This window comes from Alternaria triticimaculans (assembly GCF_023758025.1).
Source record: "Alternaria triticimaculans strain BMP 0046 chromosome Unknown scaffold_41, whole genome shotgun sequence".
Taxonomy (NCBI): domain Eukaryota; kingdom Fungi; phylum Ascomycota; class Dothideomycetes; order Pleosporales; family Pleosporaceae; genus Alternaria; species Alternaria triticimaculans.
Window position 1 is genome coordinate 1 of NW_026055998.1, and position 25,830 is coordinate 25,830.

The 25,830-nt window shown below is 54.9% G+C and overlaps 8 protein-coding genes across 8 annotated transcripts; 6 read left to right on the plus strand and 2 right to left on the minus strand.

Moving 5' to 3' along the window:
* Positions 1 to 992: 992 nt before the first annotated feature.
* On the plus strand, positions 993 to 2,109 carry J4E78_010852 (uncharacterized protein; the record flags this gene model as incomplete). Its single annotated transcript, XM_049371428.1, has 4 exons — positions 993 to 1,029; positions 1,079 to 1,593; positions 1,640 to 1,803; positions 1,851 to 2,109. 4 exons carry the CDS (start codon positions 993 to 995, stop codon positions 2,107 to 2,109), a joined length of 975 nt encoding a protein of 324 aa, XP_049216804.1.
* Positions 2,110 to 2,771: 662 nt separating this feature from the next.
* Positions 2,772 to 3,710, plus strand: J4E78_010853 (uncharacterized protein; the record flags this gene model as incomplete). Its single annotated transcript, XM_049371429.1, has 3 exons — positions 2,772 to 3,101; positions 3,161 to 3,624; positions 3,665 to 3,710. 3 exons carry the CDS (start codon positions 2,772 to 2,774, stop codon positions 3,708 to 3,710), a joined length of 840 nt encoding a protein of 279 aa, XP_049216805.1.
* Positions 3,711 to 5,181: 1,471 nt separating this feature from the next.
* Positions 5,182 to 7,048, minus strand: J4E78_010854 (uncharacterized protein; the record flags this gene model as incomplete). The annotated part of the gene is made up of 3 exons (XM_049371430.1): positions 5,182 to 6,730; positions 6,792 to 6,935; positions 6,990 to 7,048. 3 exons carry the CDS (start codon positions 7,046 to 7,048, stop codon positions 5,182 to 5,184), a joined length of 1,752 nt encoding a protein of 583 aa, XP_049216806.1.
* A 2,236-nt stretch (positions 7,049 to 9,284) lies between these two features.
* On the minus strand, positions 9,285 to 11,531 carry J4E78_010855 (uncharacterized protein; the record flags this gene model as incomplete). Its single annotated transcript, XM_049371431.1, has 6 exons — positions 9,285 to 9,337; positions 9,498 to 9,573; positions 9,626 to 9,817; positions 9,868 to 11,246; positions 11,300 to 11,427; positions 11,527 to 11,531. 6 exons carry the CDS (start codon positions 11,529 to 11,531, stop codon positions 9,285 to 9,287), a joined length of 1,833 nt encoding a protein of 610 aa, XP_049216807.1.
* Positions 11,532 to 12,170: 639 nt separating this feature from the next.
* GEM1 (ERMES complex Ca(2+)-binding regulatory GTPase gem1) lies at positions 12,171 to 14,143 on the plus strand (the record flags this gene model as incomplete). The annotated part of the gene is made up of 3 exons (XM_049371432.1): positions 12,171 to 12,180; positions 12,226 to 13,943; positions 13,991 to 14,143. The coding sequence occupies 3 exons, from the start codon at positions 12,171 to 12,173 to the stop codon at positions 14,141 to 14,143; spliced, it is 1,881 nt and encodes a 626-aa protein (XP_049216808.1).
* Positions 14,144 to 15,262: 1,119 nt separating this feature from the next.
* Positions 15,263 to 21,284, plus strand: J4E78_010857 (uncharacterized protein; the record flags this gene model as incomplete). Its single annotated transcript, XM_049371433.1, has 4 exons — positions 15,263 to 15,265; positions 15,427 to 18,105; positions 18,158 to 18,323; positions 19,042 to 21,284. The coding sequence occupies 4 exons, from the start codon at positions 15,263 to 15,265 to the stop codon at positions 21,282 to 21,284; spliced, it is 5,091 nt and encodes a 1,696-aa protein (XP_049216809.1).
* A 562-nt stretch (positions 21,285 to 21,846) lies between these two features.
* Positions 21,847 to 23,829, plus strand: J4E78_010858 (uncharacterized protein; the record flags this gene model as incomplete). The annotated part of the gene is made up of 1 exon (XM_049371434.1): positions 21,847 to 23,829. One exon carries the CDS (start codon positions 21,847 to 21,849, stop codon positions 23,827 to 23,829), a length of 1,983 nt encoding a protein of 660 aa, XP_049216810.1.
* A 358-nt stretch (positions 23,830 to 24,187) lies between these two features.
* Positions 24,188 to 25,818, plus strand: J4E78_010859 (uncharacterized protein; the record flags this gene model as incomplete). The annotated part of the gene is made up of 2 exons (XM_049371435.1): positions 24,188 to 24,196; positions 24,307 to 25,818. The coding sequence occupies 2 exons, from the start codon at positions 24,188 to 24,190 to the stop codon at positions 25,816 to 25,818; spliced, it is 1,521 nt and encodes a 506-aa protein (XP_049216811.1).
* Positions 25,819 to 25,830: the final 12 nt, after the last annotated feature.

Sequence of the window (25,830 nt, forward strand, 5' to 3'; positions counted from 1 at the left end):
GGAGGGGGAGGGGGATGAGGATGGGGAGGGGGATGGGGAAGAGGGGTAGGAGAGCGTGTAGTGGGTGTGTATGTTTGTTAGGTGCGTGGGCGTGGAGAGGGAGGTGTGGAGGAGGGTTGATAGGAGGGTACATTGGGTGGGGAGGGGGAGGAGGGAGGGAGTTATGTGGAGGCCTGGGGGAGGTGTTAGGAATGGAGGTATGGAGGTGTGAGACGACCAAAAAAAAAAGATGTAAATTCAGAACATCAAGGCAGGAGTAAATCATTTCGTTTAAAACACGGGACCTCCTACCTGGCATATCTTCGTGTTCATACACTGGTACCGATCTTGGCAGATCTGTGGCTAGTTGCAGTTTTCCCCCGTCTTCACCGTCACCGGCGAAAGAACGGAAAATGGCGGTCAGGTCTTCTGCGGTGTATTCCTTTACTACGCGCACTTTGGGGTTTGATGACGCGGCGGCGTCACTCGAGAGATCGATGATGTCGCCATCTAGGTCTATGTCTTTTGCTTTCATTTTTTGGTATTTTTTGTAGACGTTGCGTATGCTGTCTGGAGGGCGTTCATGGGGGTCTAGGTGGTGCATTTTGCGTGTGGTCTTGACAGCAGGAATTCGGGGGAAAGTGAGGATGTATGTGTAGATGTATGAAGCGGCACGTATAGTGATGATGGGAACCTTGGAATGGAGAAACGTGGGAGGGTATTGTTGACTAAGCTCGCGTTTGTGGCTGACGGGTGCGCGTTGCCCGATGCGTCAAGGGTGTTTACATCCCGAATTTCCTAACACCAGACACCCTCGTCCCCTGCTCCCCGCTGCACCTTCCTCGCTGCCCGCACGTACTAACCACAGGTACACACGAGAGGCATCCAATACCCTCGTCCCACCTCGAACCGGGAATAATACAGACTCGCGGCGAAACTGCATCTCCCGCGATCCACCTAAACACGCTTGACCGCTTGTCGTCTGAAGCAATCGCAGTCCCCAGCCCGCCACAATGGAGAACTACCAGAAGTTGGAGAAGGTCGGAGAGGGTACGCTATTCCGTAACGGCTTCCCATGCGCCTACTGACATAATCACAGGAACCTACGGAGTCGTCTACAAAGCGCGCGACCTCACCACCAAAGACCAACGCATCGTTGCCCTCAAGAAGATCCGCCTCGAAGCCGAAGATGAAGGCGTCCCGTCGACGGCCATCCGCGAGATCTCACTCCTCAAAGAGATGAACGACCCCAACATCGTGCGCCTCCTCAACATCGTACACGCCGACGGCCACAAGCTCTACCTCGTCTTCGAGTTCCTGGATCTGGATCTGAAGAAGTACATGGAGGCGCTGCCGGTCAGCCAGGGCGGACGGGGCAAGGCGCTGCCAGAGGGATCTGGGCTGGCGGGACAGAGCCTGAGCATGGACGATAAGATGGTCAAGAAGTTTATGATGCAGCTGTGTCAGGGTGTGCGGTATTGCCATGCTCATCGCGTGCTGCATCGTGATTTGAAGCCGCAGAACTTGCTCATCGACAAGGACTGTAATCTCAAGTTGGCGGATTTCGGTCTGGCGCGTGCGTTTGGTGTTCCGCTGCGAACGTACACCCATGAGGTATGGACACCATGTATGACGTTTGGGCTTGTCTGACATATAATAGGTTGTCACGCTATGGTACCGCGCTCCGGAGATTCTTCTTGGTGGTCGCCAATACTCAACTGGTGTCGACATGTGGTCTGTTGGCTGCATCTTTGCCGAGATGTGCACGCGCAAGCCTCTGTTCCCTGGTGATTCGGAAATTGACGAGATCTTCAAGATCTTCCGGTATGCACTCTCACCCTATACTATCTCCATATACTAAGTATGTCTAGTATCCTCGGCACACCCAACGAGCAAGACTGGCCCGGCGTCACCTCCTTCCCCGACTTCAAGCCCTCGTTCCCCAAGTGGGGCCGGACAGACGTCGCAAACATAGTCACCAACCTCGATGAAGTCGGTCTGGACCTCCTCGATGCGCTGCTTGTGTACGACCCCGCCGGCCGCATCTCAGCAAAGCAGACGGTCATCCACCCGTACTTTGGCGGAATGAACGGTGACACACGACACGAATACAGCAACGGCTACCACTAGCCTGTCCCAAGAGGATGCTACGACTGTTACGCTTTGAGTGGTCTGCAGGATTGGTGGGCATGGAGACGTTAGTGTCTAGGAGCTTTCCTGCTTTGTTCTGGTTACAAGGATTGGGGCTGTGTCTTTATCGGACAGCAAATGGCGTTCTGGTCAGGGTATGCTACTGAGTAAATGCATGCAATACTACATACGACTACATCGATATCACGTGTTGAATGTGAGCCTTGGTTTCAGTGTATTACGACTACTCTGCGTCTATTCCAGCACGTTCTGATCTCAATGTTTCAGTATTCAGGCTATCCTTCTTCTACGAAGTGCAACTGTGGTTGATGGTGCTTCAGTGTATCGCAACCATGGATCTCAGTAAAATCGCATCGTGACAACCAAAGTACACCACAGCCATGTCCTGCTGATGCCAGGAGGAATGGAATATAAGACATCGCACTTGTGCGTCGTTCCTTAATACTACATCCAACTACATCAACAATATGAATTTCCTGTGCTGGCTCGCGATGCTGCCCCTAGCGACGATGATGCCCCTGGCACCTCTGAATGACGTAGCGCGCCTGCCCCACCTCAGCCCTACGGACCTGCAGGAACGCGTCCACGTACCAGGTCTCCACGGGAGGTCTGCTCACCACGCTTCCTCCACTGACTCAGCAATGACTCCCAATGCGAAACTCCTCCCGCCATCCACCGGCCCACGCCTCATCGTCTACCACCAGACTTTCCACGACTCAAACGGCACTTACCACTCGTTGCTTCCGCTGCTCACGAACAACACGGGCATCACGCATGTGATTGTCGCGGCTATCCACCTCAACGATGGCCCGGGCAATATTACGCTGAATGATCACAAGCCGGATGATAAGAGGTTTGATCAGTTATGGGGCGAGGTGAATTGGTTGCAGGGTAGTGGGGTTAAGGTGTTGGGTATGCTGGGTGGAGCAGCGAAGGGGAGTTACGAGAAGTTGAGCGGGGATGAAGAGAGTGTATGCCACCACCCCCATCCCATCATCCCTAAGATCATAAAGCTAATAAATCCCCCCAGTTCGAAGCATACTACACCCCCCTCGCCGCCCTAATAACCGCCCGCTCCCTCTCGGGCCTCGACCTCGACATCGAAGAAGCCATCCCCCTCTCCACCACCACCCGCCTCATCTCGCGCCTACGCAGCGACTTCGGCCCCGAATTCCTCATCACCCTCGCCCCCGTAGCCACAGCCCTAATCCCCGACCCCAAAATCCCCGCTCACCTCCGCCCGCCGCGGCCCATGCTCGCCAGCGGCCCCACCCCCAACCCCTTACACCCGACGCTGCGCCATCTATCCGGCTTCAGCTACCCGGAGCTCGAATGCAGCGTCTGGGGGAAAGAAATAGCGTGGTACAACACGCAATTCTACTGTGGCTGGGGCGACGCATTTACAACGGAATGGTACGATACCATCATCGCGGCAGGCTGGAAACCAGAGAAGATTGTCATGGGCGTGGTAACGAATGAGGCGAATGGTGGGGGGTATGTGGATGTGGGTCGGCTGGCGGTGGTGGCACAGCAGTTACGGCAGAGTTATTATAAAGTGGGAAGCGGGTTTGGGGGGATGATGGGCTGGGAGTATTTTAATGCGGGGGATTGTGATGATGATATCGAATATGTGTCTGGTCTCGAACTCGGCAATGAGACTGTACAGGCGGGGTGGGTTAAAGCGCTAGGACTTTCTCTACGAACGGATGTCGATCTAGATAAAACGCCTATCTATGATTTTGGTGGAGCGACGATGGGTGGGGTAGGCGGTGGTAGTGGTAGTGGAAGTGCAAGTGGAAGTGGAAGTGGACTCCAGAATATCACGGCCGACCAGATTCGCAACATGGTTAGTAACCTGCCTGCTGCGCGCGCGGCTTGGCCAGATGAGGAAGTGCAGAAGTTGGTTGTCCTGGGGTTTAGCAGGCAGGAGGCGCTGGCGGCGTTGAATGCGACGGAGGGGGATACGGAGATGGCGGCGGGGTTTTTGTTTGAGCATTATCCTTCGTAGGGTGGTGGGGATGGAGATGGAGATGGAGAAAGGAGAGAGGGGTGGGGATGTAGAAGGGAGGAGTATATATGGAGAGGGTATAATGAGTAATGATGTTTGATATACTAGACTTAAAGTACTTGAGATGGACTTTGGTGATGCCGGTGAAGTGCGCTCTCATGCTTGTTCTGCCTGCACATCAACGTTGCACTGATGCTGAAAGTCCGTCAACACGACACCAGGGCAAACAAACGATCGGAAATGGCACACGCTACTCGTTCCAGTTCAGCCTCGCCATTGAGCCAAGACACCGAGGCTCTGGTTTGGGATAATTGGCATGGCGGATGCCCTACCAAACCCATACTAGCTCCCAATCCACAATCGACAATCTACATCTCGGTCATCTGCCCGAGCATCCCGGTGTTTACCCGACATGCCACGATCCGATGACAGCTTGGCGGATGTTAGAGGTGGAAGATCTACTTTGATTCTCGCCTACGCGTGACCATCTTGCTGTGCTTGTTATCTATGCAAATCCCGCGTTTACCCCAGGAGGACAGACATCGAGTCAGTCGTGGGGGATGAATGTGTAAGTGGCTGTCCATGGAGAGATGAGACACGAGTCATGCGATGCCAAGGTGGTTTGCTACGTCATGTTGATATTGGAGATGGTGGATGGGAGATAGTAGATGAGAGATGCAACATTTAAAATAGTGAAGGATAGAGTGTAATGATATGTGATTACTATGCATAGTAAAAAAAAACGATGCGCATGGGGTATCCTCCCTCCTCTACTACCTCTGTATCCAACCCAATCCAGTCCAACCCATCGAGAGTGGTGAAGCCTAAACAAAACTGAAAATCTAAATCTATATCTATACAAATGCTGAAGCGAAAGAAACGTGTAGATGCGCCTCTGCGTCTACCATACGCTCGTGATCATAACCATAACGATGACAGGGGAGACAGGCGATGAAATACCATGAAAAACCCATCGTAGCAAAACCAACAACAAACCCCCCTCTAATCAACTAACCAACCATCCACCGCAGAAACCACCCCCCCTACCTCCCCTCACTACTCGGACTCGCCGTCCGTGGACTCTGCCTCCGACTATTCATCTGCGTATTCCGATACGTCTCCTCATTCAACGTATCCAGACTCCTTGTAGGACTGGGCGTCGTACCCCTACTACCGCGACTCCTGCTTGGCGAACTGGGTCTACTCATCGCAATCTCATAGCTGGGTAAATCCATATCCATGCCGCCAGGGGTACGCGAACCAGCGGGCGTGCGCACAGCGGTGTTGTAGCTGGGCGTGCGGGCGAGGGCGTCCATGTCGTAGTTTGAAGGGGGGAGGTCGAAGTACGCTTGTTCGGTGGTGTTGGTGTTGGTGTTGTTGGTGCCGTGGGCGGGTGTGCTTTCGCCGGAGGAATGTTGGCGGGAGGGTTGGAAGCGGGTGGGGCGGTCGGAGTGGTGCATGCTGAGGTTTGCGAGGCGGTGTTGGAGGGCAGCTGCGGAGGCGCCGCCACCGGGTTGGTGGACGGCTGCGTCGAGCGACGTGAGGTCTTCGGCTGAGCCGCGCCGCGATTGCGCGTAGAAGGGCGTGTTGGCCCCGCTGTTCATCATGCTGTGGACGCCGCCCGGCGTCATGAAGCCTGAGGGGTCGATGTCGTTGTAGAGAGAGTCGAGTTGGTGGAGCCCATATGTCGGAGGCGCGTTTTGGTTGACTTCGTCTTGGATGGCTTGGGCGTTTAGGATGTTTTGGTCTACTACTACGCTTTGGTCTTCGTTGGGGGGCAGGTTTGGTGAGATGAAGAGGTGGACGTGGTTTTTTACTAGCAGTTGTGAAGTGTGGCCTTCGGGGTTCTTGAGGTTGACGTATAAGCGCAGTTTGTGCGTTAGTCGTATGTTCTCCGTGTCCACGGATTGCCGGCAGTTCTTGAGCGACTTGGGTAGATCGAGCGTCATGGAAAAGCGATGCGACTCGTCGAATAGCGCGTCCGTGTCTTCTGTTCCATCGGGGACCCTGCGCGCAGAGTCCTCGGGCATGTCGCCTTCTGTGACCGCAACCTGCATGTCGTTGTTGTGACTTATCCGGCGGCCAGCATAGTCAGCGAACAATTGCCGCGATTCTATCAGCTCCATCTTGATTGTCGAAATCTCCACACCCTTGCGCAGAGGAATCAGCACGAAATCGGCCGATATCGACGTTCCGACAATGTAGTTCTTCTGCGGGACCGTAATCTTGTAGGCCAGCTTGTTCGCCCAGATATCCTCGTTGATCTGCTCCATGGGCATGGATTCGAGCATGTCGCGTCCGAGCGTGCGAATGACGCGGATGTGCGCCGTAGCACTGAGCTGCTTGCTCATGTACCCTCTATCCACGTGGGCCTTGAGACTATAAACCACCCAGTTGGTCGGCAGCCCCTCGACGCTCTGGTCGAGGTTCGGCGGCATCTTAAACTTGAAATCCCACTCATGGTATCCGGCATTGAGCTTGTGCGCTTTGGTCTTGCTGCCGACGTCGACGGGAAAGAGGTGGAGTTCTTCGACGAGGAAGTTGGTCTTTTGCGTAATCGGCTGCGGGCTGACGGTGTTGGTCAAGTGCCATCTGCGCGGACAGTCAATTAGCATGCAATCTTGAGCAAGTGTCGACAGGGGCGTTACCGTACGAGACTTTGCGTGTGCCCGTGAGTGTTATCCGCAAGCTCCTCACTGACATGGACTCTGGGTTGTTCAGAATCAACTTGCCCCTCAGCTCCGTCTCATGCGACTCAGACGACTCTCCATAGAAAACGACAAAAGGCGACTCCGGCCTGGGAACGAGTTAGATATCGCCATGTTGAGGTTTGGCGGTGGTAGAAGCGTACTTGATCTCCAGGGTGGGCACGGCATGTCTGCCGAAGACCCCGACACCTGGGCGAGGCATGATGTAACGAGGGTCGTCTTTTTATGAGTCGAACCAAACACCACCGAAAAGGTGTTTAGAGGGGGTTCGATTGTAGAAATGTAACCAGCGACAGTGTATCTTTCCACTCCAAGCAGGCGTAGGTGGTATAATATGCGAACGTGGATGGCGATGCAGTCAGCAAGCTGAGAGATGCTGATTCGAAGCGTGGGAGGAAGTAGACACAGAAAGCGCCGCACGTCACAGATATGCAACCAAAGTAAAGTAAGGGCAGGACTCTACTCAGCTGGCCGCGGCCGCGTGTAGGTACCGCGTTAGATATACCACATTAGCTGGCTGCGCGTGGGATAAAGCGGGCAAGGGCGGCCTGCACCCTGATGAGCTCATGGGCTGCAAGTGGAGACAAGACAAGTCCAGTAGGCCTGCTCGCATCATTGTAGTCGCCTGTCTAGCGCGGCTCCTGGTTGCGCTCACGTCTTAGAATTTTCTGGCGCAATCATTAGGCGTCGCATTGGCAGGCCGGGGCTGGCAGCAGGGGCCGTCCCAAAGAAGGTCTTCCGATAAGAAGACACCGCGAACGGCGGCCATGGCGATAGCAGCGCTGCCTGTGCAAGTAGCCTTCAGTGACATCTGGACATTGATTACGCGCGTCCAGAGTAATTCATTGCGATGCAATCATGAATACCTCCGTCTTACAGCCTATCCAACAAACCCGCCGACAACACCCACTATTCCTCATCCCTCGCTTGGAGTCACATCGCCGTCAAGCTCCTGCTCTAAGCCTAAGCTCTTCAGGGTTTTGCTTGCGGCTCTCCCGAAGTATCTCCACATGGTACTACCCAGCCTTCTAGTGCGCTTTTCTACCTCTTACGCATTGCACATGGATAGTAGCTGCGATTGCGCCACACCTGGCATGGTTGCCGCCCATCTTGCAGCATCGGCCAACCTGCAGCTCAAATTCCGAAACGTGCAAATGCACCTCGCCGGTTCCAATCTTCGACGAATACTATCGTCGAGACTGGCATTTCTGCCATCTGGTCGAACGAGGGTCGCCTGACGTGGAGGGATTGGGTGGAGGGTGTGCATGTGTATTGCGTGTCGTTGCGAAATGGGAGGGGTATGGCTATCTAGGTTTGAGTCGCGGTGTTATTCGTGTGATGTGAACCATCGTTCCTGCCTCCGTCTCACCCTGACTCCAGCTCAACTCAACGGTTGAGCATCGCCGATACAGCCACGCCATCGCCGTCACGACTGTCTTGACCGCCACGCTGAAACCAGCCACCAGCCTCCTACACTACACCACTCCACCACTCAACTCTTCCCCTACCTTAATCTCGGTCCGAGCATGCACGGCCACGAAAATCTGCGGCTAGACCTGCATTGCCGCAACTGTGGGTAATGGCAGCAGAGCCTCATCATATCCATATCATATCCATGTACATGTATGTACGTACATTAAAGTATATACAGACCCACAATCGCTTGCTTTCTCAACTACACATAATTCCCGCATCGCGGCGCCGCATGTATCCACCCTCACTATCCACAGTCCTGTCCTAGTACACACAGCTCCGACATCGTGAGCGCAATCGACATGGTTTAGACCATTTAGTTTACCGGCCGGAAACCCAGTGGGTAGTCCTCATGGTCGACATTTTTGCCGTAAAGAGTGCATGGTGGAGATAAGGAAACTTGATTTTAGGTGACGCATGTGTGTGTGTGCAGATGGATGGACTGGGTGTTCTAGAACAAAGTAAGCTTCTTCGCCCGCGCAGCATGCAAGGAAGACGGACGTGCATGTAGGGCTGAACGGCGTCTGGCACATGTCAGACTGGATGTCGGGATATATCGGAGGGATGTTGGACCTCCGATAGAACCTTGGAACTTGTGTGGCGCGCCGTTTTCAGTGAACCCACGTTTTTGAAGAATATGGTCTGTAGGCTTAGTAGAAGTATACATTATCGTAGAGATCGTCTACTTCCTAGATCGTAGTGGTGCGTACGCAGCAAAGTGCACATAAAAGCTGGCTAGTGTTCGGAGCGCACGAAAACCTCCGACCTCGACATCGATCCCGCCACCACCACCACCAAAACCCAATCGCGCGATAACGTCCTATGCAGATCCAAATACCGCGTCCTATGCATGGTTCCCATTTGCACTCGCAGACGTACTGCTGTCGTCATTCCCAGCACCTTCTTTCGGTCGGTCCCAAGTCCGGATATGGCCTGCAATACAAAGCTGTCAGCGATCCACTTCCTTATCTCTCAAATTTGCCCATCGCGAACTCAACAAATGCGTCGGCGCGGATCCCTGTGTGCCACTAAGACGGGTGTTCCTGCGCACGGCCACCCTGCGCCTGTAGTAGAAACCCGGCCTTATCGCAGATCATGGTGCAAACGTGCGCGTAACGGGTGGATATGAGGTGATTTGAACGGAAAACTTTGCTGCTGCTGCTGCTGCTGCGACTCACCGTTCTTGCATGAGGTGAGGATGCAGTCCTCTTCGAAGCCTAGCCAGCACAGTGGGTGCTCGTGGACGGATTTTGCCTATGGGTATTGGCGGTTAGAAATTGATGTTGAGGTTTCAGGCCAAACTCACCAGCACTGGAGGTAGCATGGCCGTGCGTGCCCGAGGCTCCACGGGGTGCACCACTATTTCTTCCTCGTCCGCCATGCTGCCCGATGTGAGGTTGGAGTTCGATCGTAGCCTATTGACCGAGCTTCCTCCCGTTTGTGTGCGCTGCATCTTGAGGTTCGACGAGGCGATGCTACCGCGCTGTCGCACAGACGCCTACATCAACGTTAGCCATCACAACTGTCGCTTTCGGCGACTGCACTCACTGCTCGCGGTCTGTGCAGCATGCCGACGCTGAAGTCCCACAGCAATAAACGACAGTCCTCCCCTACGCTGCCAATACGGTAATTGCGCTCGTCGCATCGCCATGGATCAAACTGCACTGCCGTCACCCACGAATTGTGGCCCTGACAGCGCGCTACCAGCATGCTGTCCTCCAAAGACCATATCGAGACGAGATCGTCTTGCCCTCCCGTGACGACATAGCGACCGTCAGGCGACCAGCAGACGCACATCATGCCGCCATAATAGCTCATGTAGTGGTGGAGCAGCTTCTCGCGAAGGAAATCCATGATCCTGAAGGACCCATCCTCGGACACAACCGCAAGATGACGTCGGTCGGGCGAAAATTCAAAGGCATTGACCTTTGACCTCGAGACTTGCCAGTAGGACACGGGATTCGTTCTCTGGTTCTTCGAGTTGACAGACTTCTTCACGGTTAAGAGGTGCTTCAGCTTCTTCTCCTGCTCCGTCAGCCCATTCTCGCTAGGAGATGTGACGGCCTCTTCTGGCACAAACACGGCGTCTTCCTTCTCCTTATCATACACCACCAGACTGCCATCCATGTGCGCTGCGAGGAACAGGTTCTCACTGTTCGGCAACCACCGTATATCCGACACGGCGGTCTTGTTGATGACACCGTTCTTGTTGATGCGCGCGTACTTTTGCGACATTGGCTCGTACCATATTATGTCGCCTGTCGAAAAGCCCATGATGATGTCGAGGTGGTTTGGACCTTTTGTGATCTGGTTTATATCGTGACATAGCGCGTGCGCTTTGGTGAAGAGGATCTTGGTCAGGTGTTCGTCTTTGGTAGGTGATGTCAAGTCCAGCCACTGGAATGCGCGGTTGATGTTTGCGAAGGCATAGAGGCCATTGGGGTTGTGTTCTTGCAATCGCTTGGTTAGGGCCTCGTGGGGAATGACTCTGGATACGAAGGACGAGTTGCTCTTAACAATGTTGCTCTTCGGTTTCCGCCTCTTAGTAGGATCCTTGGAGTCTTTGCCGTTGATGACTGCCAGCGCCGCGTTGCCTTCGCCGAAGACGGGTGTCTTCAGCCCATCCAGCGGAGACGACACGATGCCATTGGCGCTGTATGAACCACCGTCGCTCGCCTGGCTGTTGCTCTCGTGCGGCGACTCCTGTATGCTCGGGGGCACTTGCGACCGGGTGCTCGTCCGTGTGCCGAACCGGTGGAGTTGCGACTGCGAGGGCTGGCGGGGCGCAAGGGCGACCAGCGAGAGCTTGGTGCCGGCTGTGGGAGGGGAGACTGTCGTCGCAAGCGGGTTCGGGTTGTGGATGGGGGCCTCTGAGGGATGCGGCGGGGGCGTCGCTAGGTGGAGGTCGTCGCGCAGCACATAGGTACCTTTCATAGCGTCAGTGAGGGCAAGAGCTGCAGGGTCCAGGCTGGTTAATTACCTTCTCCGACGACCAGCTGGTGCTCGGGGCCGGTGGGGTGGGTGAGGGTGTTGTTGGTCTCGATAAGCTGGCCCGGCTGCGCGCCCGGGTAGCCTCCGACAGGATAGCGCGGCGGCGGAGGGAGGACGCTGTACACACATCAGTCGCGCGTCCGATGGGGGTGGAGCACGATAGGGCTGCCATTGGTGGGCGACTGGCGGTCAGCTGGAGATAGGACAGGTACTCACAACATAGCTGCTGCAGTGTAATCAGTTGCGGGCTAACTGCGGCCTGGTGGAGTCGCGGTGCCTGGCTAGGAGTGGCAGGGTAGAGTTAAGGGTAAGACATTAGCACCAGCAAGTACCGCGGCTATGGCATCGGCGTGTGAAGAGGCAGGATACGTCAATTTGGGCGCGCGCGGAGAAGGAAGCTTGTGGCCCGCGGCAGGCAGGCTGGGACTGGCATGGGAGCGCGGGCCATGGAACCATTGGGGAAGTGGAAAGCGGAGACGAGACGGGCGCCTTATGGCTCCGTGCACTGGGCAGTCTTATTAATTGCCTGCCATGCCGCTGGCCGTTGGTGGAGAGGACGAGGCATGACATGGGTCCGGCGTGTCTGCAGGGCCACTCGACAACGGTCGACGCATTGCACCTCCCAGCAGCCAATCTTGCGGGGCTGCTGGCGGGGAAGCTCCAGGGCTGCGATCGTCTCCCACGTGTGCCAAGCCTTCTGACAGCACTGGTGCTGCCCTGACCACGAATCGCTCGGAGTGCTATGAACATTGCACAAGTCTGAATATTCTCACGGCAGGTCCGACCCAGTTTACCAACCACTCATTACTCCCACTTCATCCCTCACACCTGCCCAAATGCACCAATAATGCCGCCGAGAAATGGCGACCGGTATGTGGAGCTCTTTCCCGATAGCACACTCACTAACTCCCGCAGTACGAATCTGTCTTTGCGGTGACGACGGCGTCGGCAAGAGCTCCATCATCACGTCTCTTGTTAAGGACGTCTTCGTCACAGCCAAAATCCAGCCCGTCCTGCCACAGGTGACGCTACCGCCCACGCTTGGGACGCCCGACAATGTCACCACCACCATCGTCGATACTTCCGCCCTTCCTCACGAGCGACATACTCTCCGCACGGAGCTCCGCAAATCGAACGTCATACTACTCGTATACTCAGACCACTACAGCTATGAGCGGGTGGCGCTGTTCTGGATGCCCTACTTCCGCTCGCTGGGTGTCAACGTGCCAGTGGTGCTGTGCGCGAACAAGTCTGACATCGCCTCGAATGGCACAACATCCCAAGTCGTGTCGGAGGAGATGCTGCCCGTCATGAACGAGTTCAAGGAGATCGACTCCTGCATCCGCACCAGCGCCAAGGACCACCACAACATCAACGAGGTCTTCTTCCTCTGCCAAAAGGCCGTCACACACCCGATAGCGCCGCTATACGACTCCAAGGAGAACGCACTCAAGCCAGCAGCCGTGTCTGCACTACAACGCGTCTTCCATCTGTGCGACACAGACAAGGATGGGTACTGGAACGATCAGGAGATTCACGATTTCCAGATCAAGTGCTTCGAGAAACCGCTGGGGGACGACGACTTGATGAACATAAAGAGGTCCATGGAGCGCTTTGCTCCTGGTCTGACCGGCGAGCATGGCATGGACGAGAAGGGGTTTCTGCTCCTGAACAAGATCTTCGCGGAGAAGGGGCGGCACGAGACCATCTGGATCATACTGCGGAAGTTCCACTACACCGACAGTCTCAGTCTGCAGGATACGTTCCTTCATCCCAAGTTCGACGTTCCTCAATTCTCGTCAGCCGAACTCAGCCCGTCCGGCTACCGCTTCTTCGTTGATCTGTTCCTCAAGTTCGACATGGACAACGACGGAGGACTCAACGACAGAGAACTCGCGAATCTATTCGCACCGACCCCCGGCATGCCGACATCGTGGGTGGACTCGTCGTTCCCATCATGTACAGTGCGCAACGAAGCGGGATACATCACACTACAGGGTTGGCTCGCGCAATGGAGCATGACTACCTTTGAAGAGCCCAAGACGACTCTGGCATACCTGGCATACCTCGGATTTGAGAGCGGCGAGCGCGGAGGCACAACCAGCGCACTCAAGGTGACCAAAGCTAGGAAGCGGCGAAAGAAGCCTGGCCGCGTCGAGCGCAACGTCTTTCTATGCTACGTCATAGGGTCGAGCGGGAGTGGAAAGAGCTCATTGCTGTCTGCCTTCCTCCAGCGACCGTTCAGCCACACCTACCATCCCACGATAAAACCGCGTTCGGCAGTCAACAGCGTGGAATTGAAAGGTGGCAAGCAATGCTATCTGATCCTAGAGGAGCTCGGTGAACTTGAACCCGCAATTCTAGAAAATCAAGCCAAGCTCGACGCGTGCGATCTATTGTGTTATACCTACGACTCGAGCGACCCCACGAGTTTTGCGCATGTTGTCGAGTTGCGGAAGAAGTACCCCCATCTCGACCAACTCCCAGCGGTCTACACAGCCCTGAAGGCAGACCAGGATAAGACGATGCAGCGATGCGAGCAGCAGCCCGACGAGTACACCAGCGCCCTGAGAATGGCACCGCCACTGCACGTCAGCACGACGTGGAACAGCATATCGGAGCTGTTTGTTCACGTACGTACTACATCCATTAATTAATTCCACGAGCTAACATCGTATAGCTGGCTGAAAGCGCCACCCACCCCTCGACAGCCTTCCCCAAGCAGGAAGAGGACGGCTACGATTATCTCAATCTTTACCTAGCGCTCGGAGCCGTCACGTGCGCAGTGGCCTCGGCGATGTTTGTCTGGAGACGCAGCAGCGCATCGACCTGACACCCTATTTAAGGAAAAAACCGAACACCTAAGAGCCTACGTCAAGATAAAAGCTTGCGAAGTTGGTGGCCTAACGGCGACGTAGGCTCCTAGGTGTTCAGTTTTTCCCTTGTATGAGGTGCTGAGATCTGAGACCAGGGGCCAGGCATGAATGTGAATCTTTGCTTCTTGTATATACCATGGCAGCACACCACTTCCACCCCTATAGACAAACTATTCGCAATAGGAAGAATCCAAGCGTCGGAGATGATGGCAATGCAGCAGTCACGATAATGGCAGCGCGGAGGGTCAGCGCTTAAGCATGACATCACCTTGGCGTGCGGCTACGTTGTACAACAGACAAGTCTCAGCGGCACGAGCGAATAGCCAGACGCAGGGACATTTACCCCTGGCGCTTCGGCCTGACGGGGAGTAGCGCCAATATGTGGATAGATGATATCGGTGAGTTAGCATGGGATCACGATGTTGGGCTGGGAGCGAGGGAGGGTGACAGCTCGCTTGACAATGGTGTGGGCTAGCGACGTGCTTCATGGTGCACTTCCGTGACTTAGTCCGGGGATCTGCGAGTAGTCTGAGACGAGACGGCTATTCTTGTCTCTCGCACGCATCACATTCGGTGACAACGCGAACACCCGCGTGCTGCCGAAACCGTGGAAACTCCAGTAGGGGTTCCTTTTGGGTGTAGACGTTGAAACGGTCTAGTTGTTTTTGAGCAGGACCCTGGATGCGGTATCCAAGTCGCCCGGCTGGACAAGGCGGACATGGATTGGCTGTCTGGCGGCTGCTGGCAGACGTACACTCGGCTTGTGGTGATGCCCCCCTGTGTGGCGGAGCAGCTGGAGGGCGCCGAGTCGTGCATCTTGGGCGGCGCGCTCCAGGCTAGTGACATTGCAGTTAGTTGCGGTGCTGGCTGGACATGTGCATCACGGCGCGAATGTGTACCTCTACTATTTCTCCCTGAGACCATGGTGCTTGATACTCCTTCGCCGCAGCACCAACACGCCCGACCCGTCCGCCTCGCAAACCTTGGGCCCTTGGATGCCCGCACCGCCTCGGCGCCCTAAGCAAGCCGTGGCAATCGTGCTAACCCGCACCTCCGCACTCTGACAAGGTTCGCAAATGGTGAGTAGCACGTGTCTAGCCTCAGGCAAACATCTACCACATATTGTGGTGGCAGTCTGAGGTCGCCATTGTTTCGTTTCCTCTATTCCCCGGCAAAGGCCCGCGGCGCCAACCCGACGTTCCAAGGAGCCCCCAAGCTGACCAAGTCTCGTACCCCACAGGCAACCGACAGAGCCAGAGAGCTGGACCGCCTATATCAGATGCGAAACCCAGGCCCGCGCCGGGGGCATGCGCCGCAGATATCCATCAGCGATGACAGCCACCACGTCACCGAGGCCATAGGCGACATGTACGGCGGCGACAGCGACACCGACGCCCCCAACCGCCGCAGCCTGCGACCCCTAAGCTTCGTCCCCAGCCCCAACGGCGACTCGATCCAGTCCTTTGGCGCCTTCGAGGCCTTCGACCCCTTCCCCAACGCGCCCCCCGCGAGGTCCCCGCTGCGTCCCCAGATGTCCTTCGAGAAGCCCCAAACGCCCACGAGCCCCAATGGCACCGCCAACATGGCCCAGAAGCGGGCCTCGGTCGCCCGGCACCCGTCGAACGGCGGCCAGATGTCCCCTCCGCTGTCCCGCTCGAACTCGAACACGGCGTCGCACCAGTTCCCGCTGAACAACCTCGACTACGAGAACAGCCCGGCGGGCCTCGCCCAGGAGCTGAGCAACCTGCAGGCGATACGGAGGATGTCCATGGGCGTTAACAATGCCGATCCCGATCTGCCTTCGTTCCAGTCCGCAAACTCACCGCCCTCCCCACCGGCCATGTCGGAGGAGGACGAGTCGAAACTCTTCTGGGTACCCGCACGCCTGCATCCCGAACTGGCGCCCATGGAGTTCAAGACGTTCATCGAAGACAAGATCGACAGGACGAGACGACGCTCCGGAGACTCAGACTCGCTATCTCCGGATGGCGCCATGGGGCGTCAGGGCTCGGGTGGAGGGCTGCGGCGGAAGAAGTCCATGCTGTCCAGGCAGATTGATACGGGTTCTGGCTACAAGGACGGCGCCGAGAGGCTGGAGAGGAAGCGATCCGGCGCGCAGCCCAACGGGGGCTTGTCGAACCTCCAGGAGCTCGAGCACATACAGGAGGACCCGGTGGCCTTGATAAGACGGATGAGCATCGATCAAAAGGGCATGGCTGGGGAAGGGGAAGAGGGCGCTGACGGGATGCCCATTGTGCCGGGTAGCAAGATGCGTGGTCTGGGCACGCTCAAGAGATCAACACACACTACGTACAGACGAGGCAGTCTGCGGAAAGGCGGCCCGCCCCTCTCGCGGCGACTCGTCTCTGGTCGACAAGGAGACACAGACACGGAAGACTCCCCGTCCACCTCGCCCGTCCACTCTACCGAGAGCATACCCGAAGTCCCTCCTCTCCCAGGTCTCAACCGCGTTCAGTCGGAACCCGTTAACTCGGCGTTTGAAGGATCGTCCAACAACTTCTCGCGGCCTGGGGCGAAGCGGGCATCTCCCAGCTATGGCGGCGAGAGACCAGGTTCATCTGAAGAATACCCCAGGTCAGCTTCTACTGAGCCGATATCCCAACAGGAGCGAAGTTCGCCGCAGCCCAGGCAGTTCCACTCGAGAATCGCCTCCAACGGCCGCACGACTGCACCTTTGCCAGGCTACACACCTCCGCCGCAGCAGGTACCCCAGATCATCGAGACACCACCGCCACAAGAACAGAACCGCACACCTCAGTTTCAGCTACCCGAACGTCACTCCTCCCGCCAACCTCCGCCTCAAGCCCAGCAACAACCTGCAGGCCCTCGCCATTATCCTCAGCCCCAGCAGCAACCCCCACAGCAACAGCGCCAGCCCCAGTCGTCGAGTCGACCGAACCGTCATGCACAAGCTGCTCAGTCGTCTCCGATCAAGCCCGCGCAATCCTTCGATGATCTAGTAGCGCATCCTTCGGCGATGCCCGGCCAGAACAACAGGGTCGATTCGTTATCCATAATCCCGAACGCACCAGAAGAGAAGAAGCTCGAACCGAAGGCCAAAGATAAGAAAGACAAGGATGGCTCTGAGGGCGGCCAAAGGAAGACGAGCTGGGGCTGGTTTGGCGGTGATAAGGAGAAGGAAAAAGACAAGAAGTCAAAAGACAAAGACTCCGAAAAAGAAGCCCCGAAGAAGGTCAAGAACAAGCTCAGCAAGTCCCAGGAGAAGGAGAAGGACAAGGGTCATGACGACACGAGACTGGACCTCTTGCAGACATCGATACAGGGCGGCGGTCGTGGTCGAGAGAGCGTAGTGCTGGATCGCGAAAGCGTCAAGCTGGAAGAAGAGCGAAAGAAGGAGAGCGCCAGAAAAACATCCAGCGAAGGCAAGAAAGAGAAGGAGCCTGGACTACTGTCCTCCATCTTCGGAGGAGGAAAGAAGAAGGGCGAGAAAGAGTCGTCTCACAAGAAGAACGCCTCACGTGGATTATCGCCCGAGCCCCCGCCACGCATCTTAAAGCCCGACATCGACTACAACTGGACCCGATTCTCGATCCTGGAAGAACGCGCGATTTACCGCATGGCCCACATTAAGCTTGCGAACCCCCGCCGCGAGCTCTACTCCCAAGTCTTACTATCCAACTTCATGTACTCGTACCTCGCCAAGGTCCAGCAAATGCACCCGCAGATTTCCATCGGCAACTCCAAGCAAGCAAAGCAAGCTCAACAGGCTCAGCAACAGCAACAAGCTGCGCAGCAGAAGAAGGAGCAGCAACAACAGCAGCAACATCAGCAGCAGGCCGCTCAGCAATCTCAGCAGCAGGTACAGCAGCAGCAACCGCAGCAACAACAGCAACAGTCGCAGCCTGAGGAGTTTGCCCAGTATCAGCGGTACCAGCAGGTAAGACATGCCAAAGGCGTTGTTTAGAAGAGGAGACTAATGAAGAATATAGCAGCAACAACAGCACGAACAGCAATCCTCCGAAAAATCCTCACAAGAATGGCCCTCTGTACACCAACAACAAGCCAACGGCGGCCTCTCACAACAAAACGGTCAACACCAACACCAGCAACATCAACAACAGCAACAACAACATGCAAGAGGCGGATCTCAGCAGGGTAATTCTTATAACCAGAATCCGCGCGATTCGCATCACTCGAATCATAGTGCGAATGGCGGAGGTGGTGGATATAGTGTAGCGAATACGCAGAATTATCTTGGGCAGAGTGGTAAAGGGGGTGGGATTGGGGGTGGTGGGGGAGGGGGAGGAGGGGGGTATAGTAATTATAGCGATGATGAGGGGGGGAAGAGGGGGGATGACGATATGTGGTAGTGGAATGATTGTGGTGGATGAGTTAATCAAATGAAGCTGGGTGGAGGCATGGAAGATGCAAGGGGGCGGAGTAGGGATATACAGCCTCTTTTCAACTACGCCTTTCTCTTCATTTTTTTTTCCTGATCTTTTGTGGGTTCGCTTTACTTGTATGTATATTTTGGGGGTTTAATATCTAAAGCGATGGCTGGCGTTGAGGCTGGGTGGGCATAGAGAGATGGATGGATGGGCAGACGGTATGAGATGGGCTTTTACGCTTGACGGTCGGAAGATAGGAATGGAAGGGATTACAGATAATGTAATTTTTGAACGTCGTAACGGACATCTTTCCATCGGCTGGGGCAGCGCCAGGCAACTCTCTTCTCTCGTCTTACCGTACAGGACAAGTCTTGTACCGACCTGGCTCTTCCAGCGCGTTCAGGAAGGGAGGGATAAAGGAAGATGTTTGCGCAGGTACAAACGTGGAAGGAGATGGAGCGGTTGGTGAGTGTATTAATGAGGAGGTAACGTCGAAGTGGAGCTGTTTACCCATCTTAAGGTTCAAATGGTGAAGATAAAGTACGTCAAGCCCAGAAAAAGCCAGGAGAATAAAGTCGCAGCACCAGCCGTACCAGACTCGGAATCAGACACAAGCGAAATGTCAGACGCGCTCTCGAACGTAGACCCAGAGTTGAACGACGATGTTTGGGATTTCGATGATGAGGATGAAGCAGAAAAGCAGGGGAATGAGGACGTAGTTGGAGGGGGAGACAATGTTGAAGAGGTACCGGAGCAAGTCGTCGACGAAATGGACATTGACCGAGACGGCGACGAGGATGAAAAAGAAGAGACCGAAGAAGAACTACTCGACCAGATCAAGACGAACTGGGGTAGTACCAGTCTACGAAGTATCATGGAGCTGGGGCTCGTCAACGACAAGAAGAAACAGCTCAAGGACACGTGGCTCTCCGGTGAAACCGACCTCGCAGACGAAGAGTGGGATATGATTACTCTACGCCTTTTCCGAGACCTATCGCGACTAACACGGAATAACTTCGACAAAGCCAGGTCAATACTGGGCGAGTGGCTCCGTTACCGGAAGCATGATAAGGACGGAAAAAGAACGGGATCAAAGAGGGTCATAAAAGAACTCAAATTGCGCAACGATCTGAGGGGAATCATCTATGAGTTGCAGACGACGAAAGAGAAAGCACGAAAAACGAAGGATAAAGAGCAGGGTATACCCAAGAGGAAGAAGGCAAAGACTGATGATGACTCCTCCGACGTGGAGATCAATGACGGCTTGTATCTTCCGGAAGTAGAGCCACCTCTCGAGAAGAAGGGGAAGAAGGCATCCGAGAAAAAGGACAGCAGCAAGACACCAGGCGGTAAAAGTGTGAAACCTTCGCGACCACGACGAGACAGCGAAGATGACTCTGACTCAAGCCCCAGTGAGGTACCTCCGAAAAACCCCCGCAAGGAGAAGAACGCAGAAGCCGGTGTGAAAGTGAAGAAGAAGCCAGCTCAACCGAAGAAGAATGCACAGGCAAAAGCAAAGGCTGCTGAGGCAGAAGACGCTGAGAGCGGAAGTCCTGCGATCGAGCCTCCTGCGGTCGTCACAATACAAAACGAAGAGGAGAGAGACGCCGCACTCGAATACATCTACACCACCTGGCGAACCACCTCGCTTTTGCATGTCCTGCCAGATGCTCTGCGCCCAGTAGAAGCGACCAAAGATCAAGACCTGGCTTATGAGATCATCGCGGCTCTGCGCAATCTCTCCAATGTTATACGTACGCCAGATGAACTTGCTGCCTTCAGACGAGACCTGGAAGAGCAGGTGACGGGAGATACACCTGTCACTAGCGAAGATATCGTGGCCCACATTGCGAGAGTTGGCGAGCCTTACTACCATGCTGCTCGAGCAGCTCGCGAGAATGCACGACACCCGGTAGTTCGGAGCGCTGCTGGCGAGCCACAGACAGAGGGACCAACTACACGCAGGTCGCCGCGTAACCACGATGCTTCCGCAATCCCTCCAGCGGGTGATCAGCAAGCTGCTGCTGCTCCAGCCTTAGATTTATTAGCAGCAGCGGCGGCTGGCAGACTTAGAGAAATTGTGACAACACCGCAGCCTCCACGACTGGGAGACGCCTCTGTTACCACCAGAGCACCCCAGGTTGCACCAGGAGCATCAGCGGCTACCCAAGACCAAAATGTGGCTAGATCCAATGACGGGAACGAAGGTACAGCTCAACAGTTTGAGCAGCGCACCACGCAAGAGGAAGCGGGTTCCAGGGACGCGACTGGTAAGTCATCAACCGCGAACAACACGCAAGGCCACGTTCAACCACCGCAACCTTCACCACGGCCTGTTGACCAACAGCCTTCGCGCTCCACTGCAACTATACGAGACAACGACATAACATTCAGATTAGTCTCAGCTCTAAGCAGAGTGCGCAACTCCGAGGCGGACGTTAGAGTAGCGCAGATCCAGCGTGATATTGCTGCTCTCCAAGGACAATCCGCATATGCTCAAGCAAATGCCTCTCTTGAAGTCGCGTTAAAGGAACGACAACGTGCAGAAGCGGAGATGGAGGCGAATAGCTTCCAGGGAAATAGAGAGGGGATGCAGGGGCGAGAGGAGGTTGCGAGGCAGCGTGAGCAGGAGCTCGTGCAGATACGTCGGGGAGATGACGGAGATGCGGTGGAAGAGGAGGAAGAGGAGGATTCAAGGCGAGCAACGAAGAGGCGAAGGAGTGCTTAGGGTGGAGAGAGTGAGGGCAAAGGATAAAATAGTGGCGAAGGTAACGGGGACGGAGGAAAGTAGGGTAGAGTAGCAGAAGGGTCTGTTTTCAGTGACTACCAAGATACGTACTCTCATGTCGCAATCTTCCTATCTCAGCAGTATAACTTCAACGAGTCGTAAGACTATCGATAAATGCGATCGAAGTTTGTAGAGAGCCAACCAGATTCGTAACTATGTTCAAAAGGTACAATGGGCTATCCTTGCCTGTTCAATGTGGTCGACCAGCAACACTCCTAGTAAGGTGACGCATCTTCGAAGTGCGATTGTTTGGATTATAGATTGCTCTACGAGAAACCAGTACCAACTAGATGCCGTTCAGGTTTAAGAGATGAAAGAACGAGTTTGTTTGGATGCAAACGATGGAATGAGATGGAGCTGCGAGGGCTTATATATAGCCAAAGAGAGTCGTGAACTAAGATTATAGTTCACTCCGTCCACAAGATAACTGCAATTGTCCACCTATCTTAATATCCAGCCTTTACGATACAGTAGAAAGAATACCAAGGATACCAATTCCAGAATGTCGCCGAAAGAGAAAACCGAGTTTGGTCTCTCGCTACGAGAAGAGAATAGACGAAAAAGACAGAGGCAACAGAACGATAGTAACGACAATGACAACGAGGTACCCGTCGCACCCACCACACCAGCGGCATCAGCGGCACCAGCAACATCAGCAACATCAGCGGCACCAGCAGCACTGCATGTGGCTCCAAATCAGGAGGAGGAGGTACCTGTCGAACCTGCAGCAGAAATAGGTGAAGGGGAGGAAGTGTCAGACCATCCAGCAAGACCCCATGACGATGTACACGACAATGAGGCTGGACCGCCGGTTGCGAACGAGCTGCCTCCTCCTTCAAGGAGTGATGCGGATGCACCAGCGGCTGCGAGTGGTCCTCGTCTTCGTCTTCGTCTTCCTGCAGGTGGTGCAGCCCCTCCAACGCCTGCAGCCATTCCGCCTACCATTCTGACCGACCATCAGCGAGAGATGGCCGCCGTTACTACGAACTGGGGTCCGGATTACCGAACCCTGCGAGACTGTATAAAGGCAAATACTTGGTTCAAAGGCTCAATAGTGAATCTAACTGAAGAAACCTGCGAAATAGAAACCCTTCGCAAGCTACGAGAACTTTCGGATAAGACTCCCAATGACGGCGCGAAGATGAAGGAGCAGATGGACTTCCACTGGAGACAAAGAGATAAGCAAGGAAGAGTGGGCGGCACCAAGTTAGAGAAACAGGAAAACCTACGCGAGGATCTGCAGTTGCTGATCGATGGGAAGAGGATGAAGGAAGGAGATATACAGACGTACAAGGGAAGGCCCAAAGACGATGGAGACGCGTCAGCGCGCAAGAGGAACGACAATGGGAGAACACCGGATGCCTCTACGAAACGCGTTCGCAAGACACCACAAGACGACGACGACGAATCTAGCTCGGAAGATAGTACCATACCCCGCAACGGCCTTGCGACAGCGCCAAAAGGCAAGGGAAAGGGAAAGGAAAGGGCGACTGAAGTAACAAGCGACGACACTGAAGTTATACCCCTCACACGCAGGCAAAGAGACGAGGCACTCGGCCGAATCTATGACAACTGGGAACTGACTTCGGACCAGCCACTTACCCAGTTCTTACCAGGGCTGCTGCTTCCACCAGACATGACGGATGATTCTCTCATTGACGGCAGGATTCTCGCGCGCATCCGTGATCTGTCTAACGTCACTAGAGGGCAAGCTCTCTTTGTTCGAGAGGCGTTGGCGAGCGCGATGAACGACTTCGTGGGAGAAAATGTAGAGCAAGTGCTCGACCTTCTCGCACAGGTTCGTGCTCAGCTTCAAGAGGCGATGCGAGTGCTGGACCGAGCATCAGAGGAGGCAAGAGCTAGAGAACAGGCGGAAGGACCGAGTCGTGGTGCTCTGATTCCGGGACTAGGCGTCGCTGGTCCTTCTGCTCCCTCGTCAAGCGCAGTCACCATGCCACGCCCACCCCAACCCCTGCAAGCTTCAACACAGCCTGCAGCGCAACCAGGACTATCGCGTTTCGAAGGTGGTGTCCTGACTATAGGAACGAACTGGACGCTACGCCGTGCTCTCAACGACAGTAGACAAGCTGATCAAGGCATCCAGACGGCTCGCCGTAGATACGAGCAGGCTGTACTTAATGGACAGTCTGCTATTGATCAAGCCGCTCTGCTGTTGGGAATGGAAGTAGCTAGGGGAGTGAGTAATGAAGCGTATGCGAGGACGGATGAGTTACAGGGTCGCTGGGTAGATGCGCGATCGAGGCGAAGTACGATGGGTGACGGTCTTGGGGGTCTGACTAGTGACTCTAGAATGGGACACGGCGCGCAGGCTAAGGGTACTAAAGAAGGCGAGAATGAAGAACAAGAGCAGGAGGAGAACGGTGGAGAAGATGGTGGAGAGAACGGTGAAGGGAGTAGTGGAGGGAATGGCGGAGAAGGTAGAGTGACACGCCAGAGTAAGAGGAACGAGAAGGAGAAGAAGTAGCGGACTGATGGGTCGTCGGCGCCTAACGAACGTTGATAGACTAACAAGATATCATGTCACTCTCTTTCTATTGCACTAGCAAAACTATGATGGGTCGTTATTTCATCAAAAGATGTAATCGAAGTGAACTAAGACGTTCCAGTCTTTGGGGGTTCGAGAGTAACATTTGCCACACTTGCGTCTTCCCATGTCGTCTCAATGGTGATAGCAACACAGCGCCACACTCCGTCGCACCATTGTTTAGATGTTCGCTTGCTCTGCTGAACACTGGTACTGTTTTAGAAACTTTTGGCACGGTGTCTTGTGCAAGGTTCAAAGAGCGTGCTTGCTCAGAAACAAACATTAGAATGCGATAGACATGCACGGGGTTATCTTAAAGTAAGGAGGGCCGTAAGCTGAAAGTACAGTTCAAGCAACTCTTAAGATCTCCTCAACGCAATGGCACCAAAGCGCGCGCCCCGTCCAAAAGGAGACCAGGATCCCAACGACACCACCGTTGACGCACAGGAACGCATCCAAGCGATCGCCGCCATCACGACGAACTGGGGTCAAACCTTTTCCTCCATGCAAAACTGGATGCACGACAACACTTGGCTGAAGGGTGAGACAGAAAAATTGTCGGAACAGACCTGCGAGATGGACACTATACGCGCATTCCGGACTCTGTCACAGAGCACTCAGAACTGGGGCCAACAAGTCAAAGACCAAATCCAACAGTATTACCTGCTAAGATGGAACAACCCGACGAAGAAGACGCCCATAGGGACTACAAAGGAAGAGAAAGAGAAGAATCTGCGCGAGGACTTGGCCAAACTACGTGCGGGGAGGTTCATACCGGAAGCGAATTGGAAAGAGAACAACACGAAGAGACCGCGAGTGGGAGAGATTGGTGGGAAGAAGGCGAAGCCAAGGAAGAAGTCGAAGAAAGACGGTAGTAGGGAAGAGCGAGACGAAGACGAAGAAGAGGACGAGCCTCACCCACCACCCAATCCTAAGCCCGCGACCAAACCAGTCAATATTGGAGCGGTAAATGAGATCAGACGAAGACTAAGATCGCATGGACATAATGGTGCAGAGGGAGGGGCAACGCAGACGGGAAAGCAAAAGAACAACGCAAACCAAGCAGAGGACGACGACGCAGCAAGCATTGCAAGCGAGCCACCCCAAGCCAAAACGATACGCACTCCTGAACAACGAAACTTGGCTCTCTCCGACATATACCGAAACTGGAAGATCGATTCACTGAACCGAGACTTCCCAGCTATGCTACGCGGAGCTGATCTCAATGCCGCAAACGACAATGGCATTGAAGATGTGATCGTTGAGCTACTTCGCGACTTGTCCAACGTTTCTGCTACAAAAGAGCAAGCCAACGCGATCAAAGAAGAACTGCAGCTGCGCTTCAACAAGATGAAGGGATATGATTTGAGGGAGGTTCATTTTGCCATCACAACTACTGCTCATAACTGCTACTACGCTTCGGAGTCAGGGACGGACTGGCCTGAACTATCAGGCGATGAGGGTGATACGAATGAGCAAGGCCCTCCGCTAGATGTAGCACCACCAGCACCACCAGCACCACTAGCGACACGACCAGACAGACACCAACGTTATGCCGCACGAAGCGATGAAGCATCGCTCGAACTGCAAGCAGCCTGGGATGCAGTGGTAGTCGCTGAAGCGGCGGTGAGAGTCGCGCAAGACAAGCGTACTCGCGCTGCTTTCCAGGGCGAGACTGCATACCAGCAAGCGACTCGCCAGTTGAGAGTTTCTGAAGAACAGCTTCGTGTTGCTGAGGCATATGCATGTGCGAGGAGTCTTGGAATATCGCAGAGACTGGGTGAGACGGCTGGACCGAGTAAGGATGGGCGCGGGCAGAGGCCGAGTGGTGATGTCGGAGGTATAGTGGAAGAGCAAGGACAGCACCGGCAAGGGGGATCTGGGGAGGGTGGAGATGACGAAGGTGATGAGGAAGGAAGAGTGGCCTAGAGTAGGAGAAGG